Consider the following 21,933-nt stretch of genomic DNA (forward strand, 5'->3'; position numbering starts at 1 on the left):
GAGAACCTTTGCAGATCTGCTGAGTTTTCTTTTTGTGCAGCTCTGTTCTCTGTACTACTCGGTCCTTGTCTCTTCTGCAGTAATCTGTTTTGGTGTCTCTGTGCTTTGAACTCTGTCTCTTTAATTCACAGAGAGAGATTGTTGAGTTCTGCTTGACTCTTCCAACTTGGGTTTTAGCCTGGACATTTTCTCCATTCAGTAAGCTGGGATAACCTTAGGGCTCAGTTCATTGATCTGTAGACTCTCTCAAGGTTTACTGTCCTTCACTGCGTGATGTCCAGCGGCTTGAATGCTGTTGTTTCATGTATTTTGCCCAGTTTTTAGTTGTTTTATGCAGATGAATAAAGCAATGACTGTTTCTCTATGTTGACTGAAAGCAGAAGTCTTTCATCCAGTGATTTTTATGTCTTTATTTAAAAAAATTAAAATGTACAGCAGATTTTCAAGAATAAAACAAAGATATCTCTGTAAACTCTATTCATTAATTGTTAACATTTTGCCATATATACTCTTTAGTTTGCTTTCTCTGTCAATATAATTATATATTACTTTTTTTCTTGAATGATTTGTGAATTAGTTGAACACATCATGTTCTTTTATTCTTAAATATTTATTTAAGTATTTTCTGAGACTATATCCACAATGTAATCAAATTTTGGAAATTTAGTATCATTACCATGCTATTATCAAAAACATATTCCGTATTCAACTTTTGTCAATTGTCCTAGTAATGTCCCTTTTTGACATTTTTTTTAAACCCTGATTCAAGATGTAATCCAGAATAACTCATTTCATTTAACTGTTTTGTCTCTTAAGTTCCAAATGTAGAACATGATTGTAAGAAATCATATTCTGTGTTTTGGTAATTTTCTTTTTTTTACTAAAGGTTATTTTGAAGTGTGTACATTCTGTCTTTAATTCTGAGGGCATGGCTTTTGGGAGGTTTTATTTTTCCGTTTTTGTTTGTATTGTTTTGGGGAAATTTTGGGAGATAGAAGCCTCAGTAGTTATGTTTGCTTTCAATTACTTGGACTGTTTCCCCATCATTCTTTGGGCACATTTCTTATTTTCTGGCATACTAAGATATCCCAGGCTCATCTTGAATGTTCCCTTTTCCAGTCCTGGAATAAACCCTTTCCCCTAGGATCCTGTTTCCTTCTATGACAGAGAATATTTACATATTCAACCAATTTACTGCATATGAAATTTTATATCTCGTAGTATTTTGCAGTCACAAACAATACTGCAAAAAATAACTTTGTTACAGATGTGTTTTTGTGTATTATGAGTATCTTCAGGGTAAATTTCTGGAAATGAGATTTCTAGGTCGAAGTGTAAATGTCCATGTCATTTTGTCATATATTTCCATTGTAATTATGAATTTATTTTGTAGCTCTTGTACAATTTGGTATATCCACTAGGAATATCTGAAAGTGCCAGTTTCTATTTAATCTGTGCAAGAGAATATATTGTCAGACTTTTGAATTTCTGTTAGTCTGGTAGGTAAAAAATGATATCTAGTGTAGCTTTATTTTATATTTCTCTGATTATGAGTGAAATTAAACATCTCTTCATGTGTTTAACAGCTATATTATTTTGAGGACCTTTAAGGTATATTTTACTTTGTGTTTTCTTATTCATTAAAATTACACCTGTCAGAAATAAAAGATATTATAATGGGAAAGGAAGAAGTGAAATTGTCTCTGTTTGTAGATGGTACAGTTTTATACATAGAAAACCCTAAAGACTACACCAAAAAACTGTTAGAACTAATAAATTTGGTAAAGGATACAAAAGCAACATAAAAAATCAGTTGTGTTTCTATACACTATTAATGAGCTATTAGAAAAAGAAATAAAGACAATAACCAATTTACAATAGCATCAAAAAAAGACTTAGGAAAAATTTAGCCAAGGAGGTGAAAGATCTGTATAGTGAAAAATTGTAAGACATGAAAGAAATTGAAGAAGACACAAATAAGTGGAAAAATATTCTGTGCTAATGGATTGGAGGAGTTAATATCGTTAAAATGTCTTTATTCCCCAAAGCTGTCTATAGAGTCAGTGCAATCCTTATCAAAATCCCAATGGGATTTTTCACAGAAATAGAACAAACAATCCTAAATTTGGATGGAACCACAAAGACCCCAAAAGCCACAGTAATCTTGAGAAGGAAGAACCGGATGGATACATCAAATTCCTGATTGCAAACTTTACTGTAAAGGTAAAACAATCAGAACAGTATGGTATGGCATAAAAACAGGCATGTGGACCAGTAAAATAGAATTGAGAGCCCAAAAATAAACCCATGTGTATATCATCAGTTAACATTTGACAAGAGAGCCAATAATAGTCTTTTCAACTGGATGGCTCAGTTGGTTAAGTGTCCAACTTTGGCTCAGCTCATGATCTCATGGTTCGTGAGTTTGAGCCCCACATTGGATTCTGCACTGCCAGTGCAGGGCCTGCCTGGTATTCTTTCTCTGCCTCTCTCTCTTTCAAAATAAATAAACTTAAAAAAATAAATAAATGGTGTTGGGAAAGCTGGATATTGACATGCAAAATAATGAAATTGGACCCCTCTCCTACACCACTCACAAAAGTTAAGTCAAAATGGCCTAAAAACTAAATATAAGACCCTCAGCTGTAAAACTACTAGAAGAAAGCATAGGGAAAAAGCTCCTTGACATTGGTCTTGACAACAGTGTTTTGGATATTGAACCAAAATAGCAAGCACCAAAAGCAAAAATAAGTAAGCATCAAAAGTAAAAATAAAAAGATTCTGCACAGAAATAAACATTCAGTGAAATTAATAGGTAACCTGGGAATGGGAGAAAATATTTGCAAACCATCTATCTGGTACAGAGTTAGTATTTAACATATAAGTAACTCATACAACTCAATAGCAAAAAAAAAAAAAAAAAAAAAAAAAAAAAAATCCAATAAAAAATGGGTGGAAGATCTGAGTACAGTTTTCTAAAGAAGACATAACAAATGGCCAACAGACACATGAAAAGATGCTCAACATCACTAATCATCAAGGAAATGCAAATCAAAAGCACAATGAGATATTATTACTTCATACCTATTAGAATGGTTATTATCAAAGAGACAAGAGATAACAAGTGTTGGCAAGATTGTGGGGAAAAGAGAGTTCTTGTGTTCTGTTGCTGTGAATGTACATTGGTATAGCTACTTTGAAAAAAAGCATGGAGATTCCTCAAAAAATTAAAAATAGAACTAACATATCCAGTAACCCCACTTCTGGATATATATCTGAAGGAAATGAAATTATTATCTTGAAAAGATATCTGTCCCCTTGTGTTCATTGCAACATTGTTTACAATAGCCAAGATATGGAAATAACCTAAGCATCCATCAATGAATGAATGGATAAAGAAAATGTGGTATATATATATATATATATATATATATATATATATATATATACATACAATGGAATATTATTTGGTTATGAAAAAGAAGGAAATCCTCCCTTTTGTCATAACATGAGTGGATCTTGAGGGTATTTTGCTAAGTGAAATAAGTCAGAGTAAGACAAATGCTATATATTCTTACTTATATGTGGAATCTAAAATGGCCAACTCATAGAAATAGAGATTAGAATGGTGGTTACGAGAAACTGGGAGGTGAAGAGGGTGGGAGAGAAGTGAGGAGATGTTGATCAAAGGGTACAAACTTCCAGCCATAAGATGAATAATTTCTGGGGATGTGAGGTACATCATGTGATGATATTTAATAGTACCATGTTATATACTTGAAAGTTGTTAAGAGAGTAGATCTTAAATGTTATCACCACAGGATAAAAAGGATGATTAATGTGCGGGGATATGGAGGTGTTAAGTGACCCTACTATGGTAATCACTTTGCAATATATACATGTATCAAATCATTGTGTTGTACACCTTAAACTTGCATGTATTATATGTTACTAATATCCCAATAAATCTGAACAAAAATAAGTAAATATACAATTACACCTATCAGAATACAGGCAACTCTGCTGAAATAGCATAGTGGTACAGATAATTCTCCTTGAAGGGACATACTGGTTTATATTTTGAACACAAAGTAGAATGAAATATGGGCTATATTACATATGCTACATGGGAATCAAAAGTAATGAAAAATGTGTTTTGATGAACCAGCCTTATTATTTAGTAGTCACATAATAAACATACTCTAACTAGAACCTATATAACTAGATTTTCAACTGTATATATTTTAAGACTAATTCTTAAGTCTGAATGTGGAGTCAATTCTGCTGTAAAGCTTGATTTAAAAACATGAATTTGTTCCAATGCAATTGATATATTAGGGAATACTTTGAGCACAATGTGATTTTGTATTTATGCACACATCTGGAAGAAACACTAGGTGAATGATGAAAACTATCCAAATGAATAGAGCTGCTTAGGAATATATAACACTCACATAGGCACACACATTCGTCATTTATTAGCTACCTCTGTTCATGTCTTGTGTTACAAGCCACACCCATCCACACGTGATATTGCAACTCTCCAAATTCAGATCACTCTTTCTACCACTTCACAAAAACTTAACAGTCTTCAGCTCTTCTGCCACCTACTTTTGATAAGTCAACCTCAGGTCTTTTCAAAATAAAGTGCCATATATACTGTAGTACTTGTATATTTTGTTACCATTTAATATATGTAAAACCATGCAAAGTTTTTATTAGGTTCCTGTCTTTTTAAAAATGTGTCCCTGATAAATTTTTTGACTCCTGTGCATCGAACACCATTTTTTTTTATAAGCCCTGTGGTTTTAAATGTGTGATTTTGCATAACCCAGTGATGACTGGGGACACAAATGTTTTGTTAGAGCAGAACTAGTATATTAGAATTACTTGGGAGCTTTGAAATACTGATCCTTGGGCCCCATCCAAAACCTATGAAATTAGAATCTGTGGTCATGGGATTCAAGATTTGGTATTTTTAAAACGCTGCCAGGTAATTCTTATTGCAGGCAGAATTGTGACCCACTGGCCTGGGCAAACCAGAAAGCTTTGAAGAAAATGTAAAGACAGGCTCTTGTGTATGGGAAGTACTTTGCACTTGCAGTTCAATCTTTGCAATTCTCAGTTTTAGGGAAATTTAATGACTTGTCTCCTAGATTTCTTTATCTCATAAGGACTCAGAAATTCCAAAAACATTCTTATGTAATAGACAAACTCTGAATAAAAATTGTTGTTTCAGAGAACTATTTATTTTGAATTATTTTGTGGCACAGAAACTATGCATTCTTCATGGAATTTTATTGTTGTGTCTTAAAAATATTCAACTTGGAAAGAAAGCAAGTTGGGAGATATGGTCTGTAGGGGAAACCTATTTATAACAACTATTATTTAGGTATTTTTCAAGCTTGAGTCATTTTGTTGATTATTTTCAATGCTTTGCTGTAATTATAGCTACAGTAGTAGTTTGTTCTTTGACTCAGTGTCCCAGGATAAATACTTTTTGGTATAATGAACTCAGAAGTTTAAATTACTTTCGGTTTATGTAATACTGATTTACCTCACCACACAACTGCTAGTTCAAAGGTGGAAAGCATGATTTGTTTTTCTAAAAGGTATAATTTTTCCCTATATGTAGGGAAAATTCAAAGCTTAAAAATTGAGTGAAGTGCTTACTTTTTTTCAATATTGTATATTCATCCTAATATAGCTGATAGTATACCTAAGAGTCAAATAGGCATTTTAGGATTTATGCTAATTATTTTGGAAATGTGTGATACTGTGTAGTATATGCAATGTAGCATATGATCCCTTTTTTAAGAGGGATATAGGAGAGAATTAAATTTCTGTAAATGGAATCATTATTCCTCTTTTTCATTGTGAAATAAGAGACTCATTTATTTCTAGGAAATATTTTTGGTCACAAAATGACAATATAAAAAATCAAATTTAGGAATATAAAAAATCTTTTGAAAAATACATTTCAGGTAAAAACAGTATTTTATAATATAACAATACCATTCAGTTTACACATCAGGATTCTGAAAAATGTTCTAAAAATAAAAGTCTCAAACTAGTAATTTTGTTTTCTTGGGATAGGGAAATGTGTATTATATGTATGTTTATATTAAAGTAGTGCTATTTCTAGTTATCCAGTGTGGTGCTGGTATTGGTTAGACAGAAGATGATGATTTATTTCCTAATTGTTCTGCTTAAGGAGATTTTAAGTGTAGGTCATTATTTTAGTTAGAAAGCCAAATATAGTGCAAGGCCCCTTTTATTTTTACTTTCATATCAAGAATGACTCAGTAATCTTGGCCTAAAAGGACTTCTTCACTTTAGATGTTACTCATGCTGCAAAGTAGGTGGCCTGAAGCGGAGATGGATTTTCCCTGTGGCTGTTGGCCTCTAATGATAAAGCACTAAATAAAGATTAATCAATGATTACTGTGTAATTTGTAACCAGTTTGTAAAGTACTCTCATTAGTTTAGCTTAGATAGTTATTCTTTGGATGCATGTATTTTGGAGATGTAATAAAGATGAACATAATCTTTAGATGCAAGTGTCTTTAGGTTACCATACTTCTGGGTCCTCCAGCATGTTAGGTTGTTTTGGATTTAGCACATTCAGAGGCAGATTTATTAGCTGTATGACCTTGACAGATGATTTAATCTCTCTGACACCATTTATAAGATGAAGATATTTGCCTCAGAGTGTTGATATAAGGAGTATATAAGATAAAGCCTATAGTCTAGAAGAAGTCGATAGCATTAAAAAGGAGGAGCGGAGGGTGGTCTAGACAAGCAAGGTTAGCTTTAATAGGGGTGAGGTTGGGGAGAAGAAAGGGAAACCATAACCCCTCCCCTTGGTTCTGAGTTACACAGGTTGTGAGAGAAGAAAACAACATTTATTTTACAGAGTTTCAGAGAGAGAGAGGGTCCTAAGTATAGAGTCTGGTTCATAACTTCTGGGAGCAAATACACAATTTTAAGTTTTTCCCTCAAAAGTTTATATGAGGGTTTTTTTAGAGATTAGATTGAGCAGTAGCTCGAAGTGTTGGCTGGATTCGGGGAGGAAAAAGAAGCCTGCTTTTAAAAAGATGTCAAGCTGAAAGAGCCAATCAAGGAGATTTCGGGGATACAGGAAATAGGGGATAACAGAACAACTGCCTTAGGACATGGATGGGGAACAGGAATGGGATGCAACAGTTTGGAAAACTGGAATATCACACTGAAGCTAGAGGGAGTAAGTAAGCATTTCCAGAAGCAGTACTGTAATTTATTGTTTTCTTTAAAACGTCCAAATAGGTCAGCCCTGTATTAACAAAAAACCACTAGAGCTGGATCAACAAAGTAATCTTCTATGGACATGAGCTATAAAACTCAAGGAGTTTATGAGGATGACAGTATAGAGGAAAGTAGCTAAGGAGAGAAAAATCGTATGGTACAAGGGCTGGAGAAGACTGCAGAGGTCTTTAGCTCAGCACCTAACTTTTTGGTGGGAGCCACTGCTGAGGTTATGTGATTTGCTTCTGAAGGGCAAAGGTGACTCTGGCCTGTTATCTTTCTGGATCTTGTTCTGGAAGAACGAGAATTGTGGCTTTTAAGTCCAAGAACAAAAGCAGATGAAGGGTACTGAGGCTAGGAAGCTGGGAGAAAAAGTGGTGAGCAAGAAAAGGTGATATAGTTTTCTTCCTGGCCTGATCTGTGTTTAGATATCTAGACTTACTCTTATTAGTAGCAGTAGCAATAGCAATATTTTGGTAGTCATGTGGTCTCTGGAAATGGCTATCTTCTGAGATTGGGCAATGAGTGAGCTAATGTAGCTCAGTGTATTATATGGTACCAGTCTTTGGAACCCAACTAGTGACTTTAATTATATTGATTATTTTTATTTTATTTTATCTTAAAAATATTTATTTATTTTTTGTTTACCTAGTATTTTTATTTGGGATTTGTTTTGGTTATTGTGTTAGTGTTTGATAACCTTAGAGTTTATAGTACTTGAAGTAACAAGGGCTGGAAAGTTTTGACCCTTCCATTGTTAGAAAGGCTTTACATTTACTTAGAGAAGCCGAAATTCCCGTGCCGTTGAAGGACATACTTATCACAGATGATCCATCCTTCTCTGACTCACCAAATAATTTCATTTTTTGGTTCTTTAAAATCTCCCACCAGATAAGAATATATCTGCTGTTCTAGATACTGTGACATAAACTATGCAGGTAAGGAAACTAGTGTATTCCCGCTACAGGGGAAGAAAATTTAAATGTTGTAAGAAAAAATCATAGATCTCCAGGAACTCATCAAATGAATTATAAAATTGACAGGGTTTTGTATACATAACTAGCTTATTTTATGAAGATTATTATACTATCATTATGAAATGTTTGAAATGTTCCAAAGCTATTTGCCTCAGATGTGGTACTGACAGTGTGTTTTCTTTCATGCTTCTTGTTTGGATTCACTGAGCTTTTTGAATCTGTGAATTTTTTTGTTTTTCGTTGAGTTTCACTGTTTTCAGCTATTATTTCTTCAAATACTTTTCCTATCCCTCCTCTGTCTCCTTGGAAGTTCCTTATTACGTGTATAATTAGATGTCTATAAGGTGTTCTGCAGCCCACTGATACTCTGTTTATTTCTGGATTCTTTTTTCTCTAAGTTTCATTTTTGATGGTTTATATGGCTTTGTTTTGTTGATTTTTGTGAGGGAGCACAGTTAAGTTACTTGGAAAGAGCTTGATCCGTTTGGATCTTGATTTTAATTTCCTTAGGCAGGGTCAGAGCAGTGTTAACTCTGGGGCTAGTGACTCCTCACTGCCAGAGCTCTACCCAGTACCCATGAATTATGAGTTTTTTGGGAGTGGCTGGTAGGAATGCACTATTCCTGACCATATGTGAACAGTAGGTACTGTTCCTGTAATCTTTTCAGCTAGTTTCCCCCCAGTTCATGTAGTTTCCTCATGGGCATGCACTGACCAGTTTTCTGCCAAATACCAGAGTGAGGCTCACTGCAGATGTCCAGGCTTCTCTGGACCTCTCCAGTCAGACAGGTCTCCACACAGACCTCTCCAGGAGTCAGTGTGCCTTGAACTCTAGCTGCCTTGTTCTTCCCAGATTCTCTGTTCTGCCTCCTCAACTCTACGATTCTGCTCACACCTCCTTTGGTTTCTCCTCCCTGTGGGGCGACCTCTGAGTCAGTAAGTCAGGGCAATTGTAGGGTTCATCTTGTTTGTTTTTTTCTCTCAGTGATCACTTCATATCTTTCACTGCCTGAAATCTAGTATCTTGAAAACTGTTATTTCTTATATTTTGTCCATTTTTTTTTCAGGTGAAAGAGTAAATTTGGTCCCTGTTATCCCTTCTTGGCTGATTTTATTTTAAAATATTTTCCTAAAGGCATTTTATTTTTCTTCTGGTAAGGTGTAATTAGTATTTATAAAATCAGACTATTTATTTAGAATTCAAGATAATTCAGATCCAATGAGGCTTTACATTATTGTTAAAAGAAAAGAAAACAAAACAAAAACACATGCAAGCAGTGCGAGGCCCAGAGAGTTTTCTCTTTGACTTTTAATTTGCCCCCTATAATGGCCATGTCACTCCCCTGCCAAGTTTCTATAACTGGACATTGTAATTAGTATAAAGTCAAACTTTTTACTATGACTTTAAGTTTATACTTGTTCTGGTCTTACACTCTGATTTTCTCCTTGCACTTCCCTTAGGAAAGTACCTCTAGGCAGAAAAGTGGGGCAATTTCAGGTCTTTCATTTTTCTTTAGGGTTCCAATCCTGTGCTGCCTGTTATCCTGTATCTAAAAACAGTTTCATATATATTATGCTCACTTTTGTAGTTTCAGTGGGAAGATGGGTTTGATTCTAGTTACTATGTCAAGGCTGGAAGAAGTCCCTTACTTTAGTTGCTATTTTCTCTCTTCTTTCTAGCATTCTTCCTAGCACAAAGGAATCATGGTTAATGATTATTGGTTTCTTTTGGCTCATTTCTGAGTATCTGCTAATATGCATGATTAATTTGTTAATTCTAAATTATTAATACATAGAAATATAAGCAGTTCTGGAAGGATCTGTACTTCATATTTCATACCTGTTTGCTACTGTATGTGTCTCAATGGAATAAAATGGAAGTATTCTATCATTTAATTAAAAAATTAATTTAGACTTTATTTCCCCAAAGTAAGTTAAACTAGTATTTGCTTTCCTTATGGAAGAGCTGCTAATATTTTCTATTATCTTTGAGTAGATATTGTTTTATATTTTCTCATACTACCAAGTAATGATTAAAAAAAACAACTCACCTTGTCCTGTATTTTCTTTCTTTCTTTCTTTCTTTCTTTCTTTCTTTCTTTCTTTCTGTATTATTTTTTGGGGTAAATACCAACATTTCTTTTTTTTTTTTTAAAGTTATTTATTTATTTTGAGAGAGAGCAAAAGAGCATACGAATCACCAGTTGGGAAGGGTATGAGCTGGGAGGGGCAGAGAGAGAGAGGGATTAGAGAGAATCTCAAGCAGGTTTCATGCTATTAGCAGAGAGCAGAGAGCACTTTGTGGGGCTAGAACTCACCAACCATGAGATCATGACATGAGCCAAAATCAAGAGTCAAAGGCTTAACTGACTGAGCCACCCAGGGGCTCCTATATTATTTTACTTTAGATATAATTTTGGCTTCTAGTGTGATGACTGATTCCTGTTATGCATGAGAGCTGTGATTTAATTTCATGGAAGCATCTGTACTAAATTTGGAGTGATACAGTCGAGGCTGGTGTTTCATATTTTAGGAGGCTCTATATTTGGAAGTGCTATTGTACTGTTAGGTCACAGTGTGCATGTATTTTGAACAGCTTGTAGATGGAATTTGACATAGTACATAAATCATTTTGTTTTCGATTTTTTCTGATATTTAAATTTTCCAAGGCAATTCAGGTTTGAAGACAAAAAGAGTATTGTTTTTTATCTTTTCCACATGTCAAATATAGTCATCTTTATTTTTATTCTTTTATTTTTTTTTGATGCATAAGCCTGTACAAGATGTTTATTTATCTTCTAGAGATAACATTGTACTCTGTAAACTATTTTGCAGTTTGACTTTTTAACCTAATTATATACCTTGGACTTTCTCTATATCATTTCACATGAAGTTACCTTAATTTAAAAACATATATATATTTGTTAATGTTTATTTCATTTTTTTAACTTTATTTTTTATTTTTTAAAATTTACATCCAAATTAGTTAGCATATAGTGAAGCAGTGATTTCAGGGGTAGATTCCTTAATGCCCCTGACCCATTTAGCCCATCCCCCCTCCCATAACCCCTGCAGCAACCCTCAGTTTGTTCTCCATATTTTTGAGTCTCTTCTGTTTTGTCCCCCTCCCTGTTTTTATATTAGTTTTGTTTCCCTTCCCTTATGTTCATCTGTTTTGTCTCTTAACGTTCTTATGTGAGTGAAGTCATATGATTTTTGTCTTTCTCTGACTGACTCATTTCACTTAGCATAATACCCTCCAGTTCCATCCACATAGTTGCAAATGGCAAGATTTCATTCTTTTTGCTTGCCCAGTAATACTCCATTGTATATATATACATACCATACTTCTTTATCCATTCATCCATCGATGGACATTTGGGGTCCTTCCATACTTTGGCTATTGATGATAGTGCTGCTATAAACATGGGGGTGCATGTGTCCCTTTGAAACAGCACACCTGTATCCCTTGGATAAATGCCTAGTAGTGCAGTTGCTGGGTCGTGGGGTAGTTCATTTTTAGTCTTTTGAGGAACCTCCATACTATTTTCCAGAGTGGCTGCACCAGCTTGCACTCGCATCTTTGCCACTTTTTGATGTCTCTGTTATGGTGATTTTAGGAAGTTTTTTTTTATTCTCAGTGTTTAGAAACATTTTAGGTAGTACCAAAAGTATCTAATTCATAAAGGTTTAAAATTATTTGTTAGCAAACATTTTGAGCTTTGTACCTTCTTAGAGATATTTTATGGATAATTGGTTTATGATAACTATGTAGTTCATGGTTATTGATCTCTTTGAATTTGCTGTCTGTAAAAGTAAGGATTCATTTAGAAAAAATAGAACCTACATTAGGTAGATTGTTTTCTTTCTTTTCTTGCTTTTTTTCAGTAGATAGGATTTGATTTAGAGAAATATGTGTAAGAGTTTTGCAGTATTGGGGTTTCAAAATAGGTGAAAGAAATTAAGAGGTACAAACTCCCGGTTATAAATTAAATAAGTCACGGGGATGTACAGTTCAGCACAGAGAATATTGCCACTACTATTGTAAATAATAACCTTGTATGGGGGTTCCTGTGTGGCTCATTTGGTTGAGCGTCTGCCTTTGGCTCAGGTCATGATCTCACGGTTTCATGAGTTCTAGCCCCAGGTGGGCTCTGTGCATTGACCACAGGGAGCCTGCTTGGGATTCTCTCTCTCTCTCTCTCTCTCTCTCTCTCTCTCTGTCTCTGTCTCTCTGCCCTTCCCCCATTCACATGGGCTCACTTGCTCTCTCAAAGTAAATAAATAATTAAAAAATAATAATAACCTTGTATGGTGACAGATGGAAAGTACACTTGTAGGGAGCATTTCTTAGTGTATGTAAAGTTGAACTACTATGTTATATACCTGAACTAATATAATATTATATGTCAGTTAAAGATAACAAAAAGATATTTAAAAAATAAACCAATAAAAGGTAGATTAATAGGAGAAAAGCAGTTTTTCTCAAAGATTTTATAATTTTTTTCTTAATCTCTGGTTATTTCTTATTTCCTAGACTTAACTTTAGATACTTTATTTTCTTTTTTCCTCATTATTGTTAGCTCTCTCTTTTAGTGTTATTAACATTATTTTTTCTGTTTGTTTTTGTTTTTGATGAATTAATACATACTTTTTGTTTTTTGCTTTTCATTTCCTTCTTTGTATTTTCCTTAGATTTTATAGTGTTCTTCCTTTCCCAATTTCTAAAATTGAACATTTAATAAGTTTATTTTTATTCTTACTTTGAAATGGAACTATAAAGTTTGTGAATCTTTCGGCAAATTGAGCTCTGTATCATAGATTTTGGTAGTCAGTATTTTATTTACTGTTATTTTCTAGGTCTTATATTAGTTTTACAAACTTTACTATTTGGCCTATCCATTTTTTAGAAATGATTTAATTATTTTTTTCTTAAAAAATTCTGTCAGTGATTTTGTCTTTGCTTTTTTTCCTTGTAAGAGGCTAGATAGAAAGTATAGTTAGTATGTACTATTTTCTATTCTTGAAGAAATTTATAAATTTTTTGTAGTATAATATCATCTAATTTTTAAGAATATCCCATAGATTTGGGGCACCTGACTTAGTCAGTTAAGCATATGACTCTCAATTTCAGCTCAGATCATGATCTCGTGGTCCGTGGGATCAAGCCATGCATCAGGCTCCACGCTGACAGCATAGAGCCTGCTTAGGATTCTCTCTCATCCTGTCAATCTCTGCTCTTCCCCTGCTCACTCTCTCTCTGTCTCAAAATAAAGAAAGTTAAAAAAATGAATATTCCATAGATTCTTTAAAAATACATATCTTCGGGGCGCCTGGGTGGCTCAGTCGGTTAAGCGTCGGACTTTGGCTCAGGTCACGATCTCACGGTCTGTGAGTTCGAGCCCTACGTCAGGCTCTGGGCTGATGGCTCGAGCCTGGAGCCTGCTTCCGATTCTGTGTCTCCCTCTCTCTCTGCCCCTCCCCCGTTCATGCTCTGTCTCTCTCTGTCCCAAAAATAAAATAAACGTTAAAAATACGTATCTTCTATACCTGGGGAGGTATATAGATTTTTATATGTAATATAGATCAAACATATTCATTATTAAATTACTTATTCAGATACTCTGCATTATTTATTTTATTAGTTTATTTGTCATAGGTAGAGATGAGTACATTTAATTCTCCCACTACTTTTGATTTCTCATTTCATTTTCTACTGTTTTGTGTGTTTTGATGTACTGTTTTCTGGAATGAAAAGATTCATGACAGTTATATGTTCATTGTAATTGATATTCTTCTGCATCACAATGTGCCCTTGTTTTATATTTTGGGTCTAGAATTCAATTTGAAATTATTTGGACATAATGACTACTGAATCCTCTTGTTTATATTTTTCTGGGGTAGTTTTACTTGTCTTTTTGTTGTTGTATGTTATTTTATTTTACTGATGTTTCTTATTTATTGCCTAGAGTGAAGTTCCCTCCTCTGATTTGATAATGTTTACCTGAATTTTCATAGATGTTTAACAGATAATATTTTCATACAGTGTTTAACAGATGTGTTTAGTATAATTTTTATTTTGCAACTCATTTTTAATTGTCAATAATTTTTTGTTTCTTTTGCTTTCTTTCTTTTTTTAATGGGCAATGTTAACTTTCTTCAAAAAGTACTTTTGATAACTTAGATGGTCTGTATAATTTTTTTTTTCCTAAACATTCACTTGTTTAACTTTTGAAATTTAAAAATTTTAAACTTAAGTCCATATTTCTTTACAAACTTTAGATGTAGAGCTGTCTATACACTCTTCTATTTGAAAAGAGGGGAAATGGACATAATTACACTTTTCTCATCAAATTCTCATTCCTGGTTTTTGTTACTATCCACTAGATTTTTTTGTCTAGTTTTTTATAGTTACATTACTACTACATTTACATTTTGTAGCTCTTTTCTCAATAGTTAGGATATATTTATATTCTGTTTTATAAACTTAACCACAATGGTTGTGTTTAGACATTGTATTATTATTCTTTGCTATGATTATTTTTTTGAAGTTGAACTTTAGATGTTTTTATTTGTTAATATTTCTTAACTTATCTAGTGTTCAGCATCAGTGAGTAACTACTAGTAAAATCCCGTTATGAGGAATATTATCAGCAGAATTATTACCATTACGTAGGATTCTGTATAATAAAGAAATTTGAATGCCTGCCAGTGGCCTACAGTATTTTGCTTATTAGGTTACAAAGAGTTATGTTCCACAAATTATCCTGGTCAACAGATAATTTGTCTGTGCTCTGGCCATTCCTGTGCCATAACCAAAGAGCCATATCTGCAAAGTGCTGTACAAGTTCTATTGCAAATGTTGAAGTACACCTTTACTTTTGTTTGTTTATCAAGCATCTGTTAACATTTTACTCTCTTCTCTTTATAACAAATATTCTAGTCACCTGTCTAATTCAAATTATATACTATCCAAACATTTTCTTGCCCACTCACGCATTCCTTTTAGGCATTGCTTCATAATTGCATTATGTGCTGCTCCTCTCCCTTTGTTGTATTAGTTGAAGATCCGTTAATTTTTTTCTTCCCTGTCATAATTGGCATTGCTATCATTCTATTTCCGGTTATAAACAATGAAAATATCTTTTAATGGCATGTATTTAATTCATGGTTTTCTTTTACATTTGTGCCTCCCTGCCTCCATCCCTCCCTTCCTTTCTTCTTTCAAAGAATATTTAGTAGCTATTTAAGGCATCACAGTAAATACCTAAATTAGTGAGGAAAGAGTTATGGTACCACCCCCCCTGGAGCTTGCATTCTGGTTGGGGAGACAGAAAAAAACCAAACAAGTATACATACAGATAGTTGTTTCAAGTGGTAAGAGAGAGAAAAGCAAGGATTACACCTACATAAGGTTTTGTTGATTCCTAAAGGAAGAGATGGATCTTGCCAAGTGAAAGAGAGGGTGAGCTTTGAGAAAGAGTGGATGTTCAGGAAACTGAAGGAAAACAATCGTTTATTTATTTAGTTGAGTAGAGAATAACAAAACGTGAAGTTGGAAGGACAGACAGAGGATGGATAATCTGAGACAACTAGGTTTTAGAAATAAGTTGTATTTTTTTTTTAAGTACAAAGGAAAAGCAATGTAGGGTTTTTTTGCAAGAGAATTAGAATTTCTTTTGCTACTTTGAAGGCAGTGGATTGGGGAGGAGCATGAGTAAAAAGAGGACACCAATTTGGAGGTTTTGTAATAATCTAAGCCAGAGATAGTCATAACTTCCAAAAGGCAGTGGAGATGGAGAGAAGTGGGTGGATTTGTGGTAGACTTTGGAGAGAGAATCAGAAAGGCTTGCTGATAGATTGTTGGGAAGGGTGACCTGAACTTCCAAGGAGCAGGGACTTTTTTAGGAAGAGAGGTTTTATTTATTAGCTATTAGGATGTTGGGAATGGGATAAGCCAGGTTTTTGTAAAAGCTAGAAGGTAAGTGGAAAGTTCTGATATGAGGTGTAAGGAATTTTTAAGGAGTTTTTGAGGGTACAGGATTCTCTAGAGAGTTCCCGAGTCACATTAGGAAATATTGAGGGCAACATAGGATTGGTAATTGGCGTGATGATATATATCTTGGGATGCTTGGACTTCCCACAGTGACTACGGTAAACAGGACCGTTAGGCAGGATGAGATGTGCCCTCCTGGGAGGAGGAGGTCAATCTGACTTTGTTGTCTCACCTTTAATGTTGGCTTCCAAGAAGGCTTCTCTCCTAGGCCGCAAAGAGTCCTATGTAAAATTACAAAAATTTATTGCTATGAAGCACTTAGAGAATATTTAATTTTTGAAGATAGAGAATGAAACACTGATTCCTCTTATTTTTTCGTAGTTTTAACATTCTGTACATGCTACATAGTGTTTTCCCAGCATTGTATTTTTTAGAGTGAAAATACAAAATGAAAAAGGCCAAGTTACAGAAGTTATTAGGATATTTAGTTTGTTTTTAATCCATGTTTGTATAGTTTTGTTTTTTACTGTTTTCATCTTTGTTAAATTTTATATTTTAATGGAAGAGATATATCAGCTTTAAATTCCTTTGTGGTATCAAGAGCATATTATTAGTACTTAGAGTTTTGAATCTGAAAGTAAATATAATGAGTTTATTAGTCACATTTTACTCCATGTTCAAAATAACATTTCATAACTAAGAATGTCCTTCTCCCTAAAAAATGTACTCAAAGGTTAACTTTTAAAAAAATGTATATGACAGTTTATCAAAAACAAGATTACTAAGTTAGACCCTGGTGAGTTTTGGCTATGACTAAGAATTTGATTCTTTTAGGCTATTATTTTGATTTAGATGCTTATTAAATTTTGATTTAGGATTATATCGGAACATTAACCAATGGAGGGTAATCCTGTTCATTCACAGATCATAAGTAATAGCATAACAATTTATTCTAATCAGTAAATATTTGAAATAATACCTTGTCTACTTTTTTAATCTTTAACATGGATCTTACCCAACCATGGTATATCTCCAACAATTGTTTCTGAATAGAATTTTGAAGATCTATAGTGAAGAGTATTCCTCAGTTGCTTTTTTTTTTTTTTTAGTATCTAGAAATTAGAATGTTTAATAACAAATGACTTGTTCTTCCAGCAGTATCCATATGCTGACTTGTCCCAAACCCCACCATTATGTGTGTCTGCTATTGATGGAATGTGTTGTGCTGGAAAAACCATTGAGAGCTAATGGTATTTACTAAGAAACGAGAATAGATAGAAATCCACAGATTACCAGTATTTAATACATAAGCAGCAAATGAATAGCAAGTACAAAGATTGAGAAGGGATTTTTAGGAAAAGGAGAAGACAAATTGGTATGTTGGAATATAAGAAGCCATCCAAACCAGAAAAGAAGAGTTTCAGGAAGTAGTGAGTGGGTCAGCAAGATCAGATGCCACAGAGAGAAATGCTAAGAGTATAGATGGGTAAATATCTGTTGCATTTGACCATTAGGAAATGGTGACCTTACTGAGGCATCAGTATGGTGTAGGCAGAAGGATTATATCAACATATTGACAAAGAGACGAGAAGTGATAAAATGAAGACTGCAAGTGTGAACTCTCGAAGAGCCTTAATCTCTTTCCTCCAACATTACATAGTCTCTGATTACTAAATTTTGAAGCATTTGTACTTGAAGTTGAAGATGTTAAATCTGAGCCATTCATAGCTCCTTGCACAATTGCCAGAAACCTGGCATTTTTGTATTAATATAATAATTTCTGTAAAACTAAATATTTAAAGTTCCAGAACACTTAAAGCACAGCTAAATGGCAGCCTTTAATACAAGTGCTAATTTTCTTTCTTTCTTTCTTTTTTTAAAGTCTTGGCTACTTATGATTCAGCAGACAGAGCAACTTAGTAGAATAATGAAGACACATGCAGAGGACCTAAATTCTGGACCCTTACACAGGCTCACCATGATGATTAAAGATAAGCAACAGATGAAGAAAAGTTTTATAGGTGTTCATCAGCAGATAGAGGCAGAGATGATCAAGGTTTGTCTTTTTATTCTGGAATTCTTTTTTTAATTTGACTTTGAGACTCACTGAAGTATTTCATCTTGTTTGACTTTTAAAAATTGTTTAGTCATCATTTTATTTATTTATTTGTTTATTATTTTATTTTTGATTTTTTAAAATTTACATCCAAATTAGTTAGCATATAGTGCAACAATGATTTCAGGAGTAGATTCCTTAATGCCCCTTACCCATATAGCCCATTCCCCCTCCCACAACCCCTGCAGTAACCCTCAGTTTGTTCTCCATATTTATGAGTCTCTTCCGTTTTGTCCCCCTCCCTGTTTTTATATTAGTTTTGTTTCCTTTCCCTTATGTTCATCTGTTTTGTCTCTTAAAGTCCTCATATGAGTGAAGTCATATGATTTTTGTCTTTTTCTGACTCATTTCACTTAGCATAATACCCTCCAGTTCCATGCACGTAGTTGCAAATGGCAAGATTTCATTCTTTTTGCTTGCCGAGTAATACTCCATTGTATATATATACATACCATACTTCTTTATCCATTCATCCATCAGTGGACATTTGGGCTCTTTCCATACTTTGGCTATTGTTGATAGTGCTGCTATAAACATGGGGGTGCATGTGTCCCTTTGAAACAGCACACCTGTATCCCTTGGATAAATACCTAGTAGTGCAATTGCTGGGTTATAGGGTAGTTCTGTTTTTAGTTTTTTGAGGAACCTCCATACTATTTTCCAGAGTGGCTGCACCAACTTGCATTCCCACCAACAATGCAAAAGAGATCCTCTTTCTCCGCATCCTCGCCAACATCTGTTGTTGCCTGAGTTGTTAATGTTAGTCAGTCTGACAGGTATAAGGAGGTATCTCATTGTGGTTTTGATTTGTATTTCCCTGATGATGAGTGATGTTGAACATTTTTTCATGTGTTGGTTGGCCATCATTTTATTATTAGAAATAAGTTTTGGTGTCTCTAATAAGTAATATTTTATTTCTATTTATTATAAAACATTATTGATTATAAGCTGTACTATTACTTTATATACTCTTCTGAAAGAAAAGAATGCTGCCAATTAGACTATGATACAGTGCTCTCTTATCACTTTGAATTTTTATTTTTTACTTACTGCAGTAGCTCTTTTAAGTTTTATTATTTTAATTTTTACTATGCATATAATAGAAAAGAAAATACAGGCAAAATAAATGAGTTTTGATATTTCTAAATTTTTTTTCACAATCAGAGTTTGTTTTTTTCTGGGTAACTTTTTAAAATGTTTTTTATTATGAAAATTTCAAATGTGCAAAAGGAGAGAGAATAGTAAAACAAACTCCCATTGACTGATCCACCCACATAGTCAAGGTTTTTTAAAATCTATACTCACCTCCATTTTCTAATACACTGAACCATTTAAAAAATTCCAGATATCATTGTATCCACAAATATTTTAGTATATATTGCTAAAATAAATATTTAAAAAAACTTAACTATATTATCATTAACCTACCTAAAAATAACAGTAATTCCTTAGTGTTATTAAATATTCTGACTGTGCTCAAATGGTTGCTTTTTAAATGTTTTTTACAGTTGGTTCATTTGAATCATGACCCAAACATGCATTTGAATAATTTTAATCTGTAGGTGTCCCCCCCCCCCCATTTTTTTAAAGTTTATTTATTTTGAGAGAGAAAGAGAGAGCACATGCATGTGAAAGCAGGGGAGGGTCAGAGAGAGAATCCCAAGAAGGTTCTGCGCTATCAGTGCAGAAAACCAGTGTGGCTTGATCACACAAACCCTGAGATCATGACCTGAACTTCAATCAAGAGTTGGACACTTAAGCTGACTAAGCCACCCAGGCACCTACCACTCCCAACCTTTTAAAAATGCTATTTATTTGTGGAAGAAATTGGGTAATTTGCTCTATTGAATTGAAGTTCCTTAATTTTTGATTTTATTGTTAGCATCTTGTGATGTGATTTCACATATTTCTTCATCCTTCAATTTTCCTGTAAACTGGAGAGTAAATTAGATTGGCTTGATAACATTCTGTCTACTTATTTTGGGCAAGAATACATGATAGGTGCTGGTATAGACTTCCTGTTTTTTTTTCCCCTATCAGAGATATCTAATGTCATCTTGTTTATCTATTTGTGATGTTAAACTTGTCTAATAGGTTCCAGTCCTGCTAGCTTGATCAACCTATGAAAAAAGTTTCTTTTCAGACATTTACCTAATAGGTTTAGAAATAATTGATGTTCACTGCTTAGATCCATTATTTTACTAGGGGTTGTAAAATGGCAGTATTTTACTTCTATCATTCCTAATATGATTGTTAGCTATAATTTTTCAATAGAAAGTTTTGTTATATCACCTACTTGGCTACCCTGAGGTATCGTTCATATACAAGAATCAGGATAAATGCTTGCTTTTTGCAATTAATAAGCCAGCTTGGAGAACAATGAATTGGTTCTTTAGCAACTTCAGAAGTTAAGACTTCCAGTTTCCAGTCCGGCATATAAGAAGATTAGAAGTTGTCACTCATTCCTAACAAGGAGTTAAAATTTGAACAAATAGAAAAATCACCAATTGCTTTTAGATTCTTAAGAGAAGTGACATGACAGGGAAAATGGCACCCCCTAAAATTGGAGAGACAGACAAGCGAATACAGAGAATTACAACTTATCAGAGCAAAAGCCTCTTTGGGAAATAGTACTGGTTATAGGAAAACCTGGAGTGTAAGTGACAAATTCTGGAGGCTCAGTGTGGACAACTCTGACAGTTAAAACCTCCAGGAGGAGCTACTTATTGAGGAAACTACACACTTCTGTGAATTTTACCTCCTAGACCTCTACCAGGTTCTCACAGTGAATATTGGAGAAAAATCTCATGCTTCAGGAGGGAAAAGGAACCATTTTGCCATATGCCAAAGCATTCTGTTCTTAATAAAGTCTGCGCTTAGGAGAAACTGTTTACCTGTAACCTAATTAATCTGGGGCAAGGGGGATTCATAAGTCCTGCCCACTCTGAGTGGAGAGTGGGCTAGTGAGCTGAGGAACACATGTGAAGTTCATAGCCAGAGGTATAGGCTCAGTAAAAGACTGAGACCTAATCATAGGGTATAAAATACTTTCCCTTTTTCTGACAGCTTATCACCACGTTAGTAAAGGCCTATTTAATCAGTTCCTTTTGCTCGGTACAATCTGCCTGGCAATCAAGAAAACATAACAAGGCATACCAAGAGCCAAACATGCAGAATTGGAAGAGACAGAACAAGCATCAGAACCAGATGCAGCAGGGATGTTGGAAATATCAGACCAGGAACTTAAAACAACTATGAATAATATGCTAAGGGCTCTAATGCATAAAGTAAGTACGAAAGAGCAGATGGGTGATGTAAGCATAAAGTTGGAAATCCTAGGAAAGAACCAAAAAGAAATACTAGAGATCTAAAATACCTTAACAGAAGTGAAGAATGACTTTGATGGGCTTAATAGGAGATTAGACACAATTGAGGAAATAATCTCTGAAGTTGAGGATATATCAGTAGCATTCTATAAAACTGAAAGCAGAGAATGCAGACTGAAAAAAAAAAATGGAACAGAATATCCAAGAACTGTGGGGCAGCTACAAAAGGTGTAA

The 21,933-nt window shown here is 34.0% G+C and overlaps 1 protein-coding gene across 9 annotated transcripts in view; it reads left to right on the plus strand.

Moving 5' to 3' along the window:
- FER (FER tyrosine kinase) overlaps positions 1 to 21,933 on the plus strand; it is a 445,463-nt gene that overhangs the window by 49,642 nt on the left and 373,888 nt on the right. For all 9 annotated transcript variants that reach the window (XM_042944781.1, XM_042944800.1, XM_042944791.1 and 6 more), the window contains one exon: positions 18,140 to 18,313. In XM_042944781.1, coding sequence (XP_042800715.1) covers positions 18,140 to 18,313 — 174 coding nt within the window. The remainder of the gene's footprint in view (positions 1 to 18,139; positions 18,314 to 21,933) is intronic.

Source organism: Panthera leo, chromosome A1 (genome assembly GCF_018350215.1).
Source record: "Panthera leo isolate Ple1 chromosome A1, P.leo_Ple1_pat1.1, whole genome shotgun sequence".
Lineage (NCBI taxonomy): Eukaryota > Metazoa > Chordata > Mammalia > Carnivora > Felidae > Panthera > Panthera leo.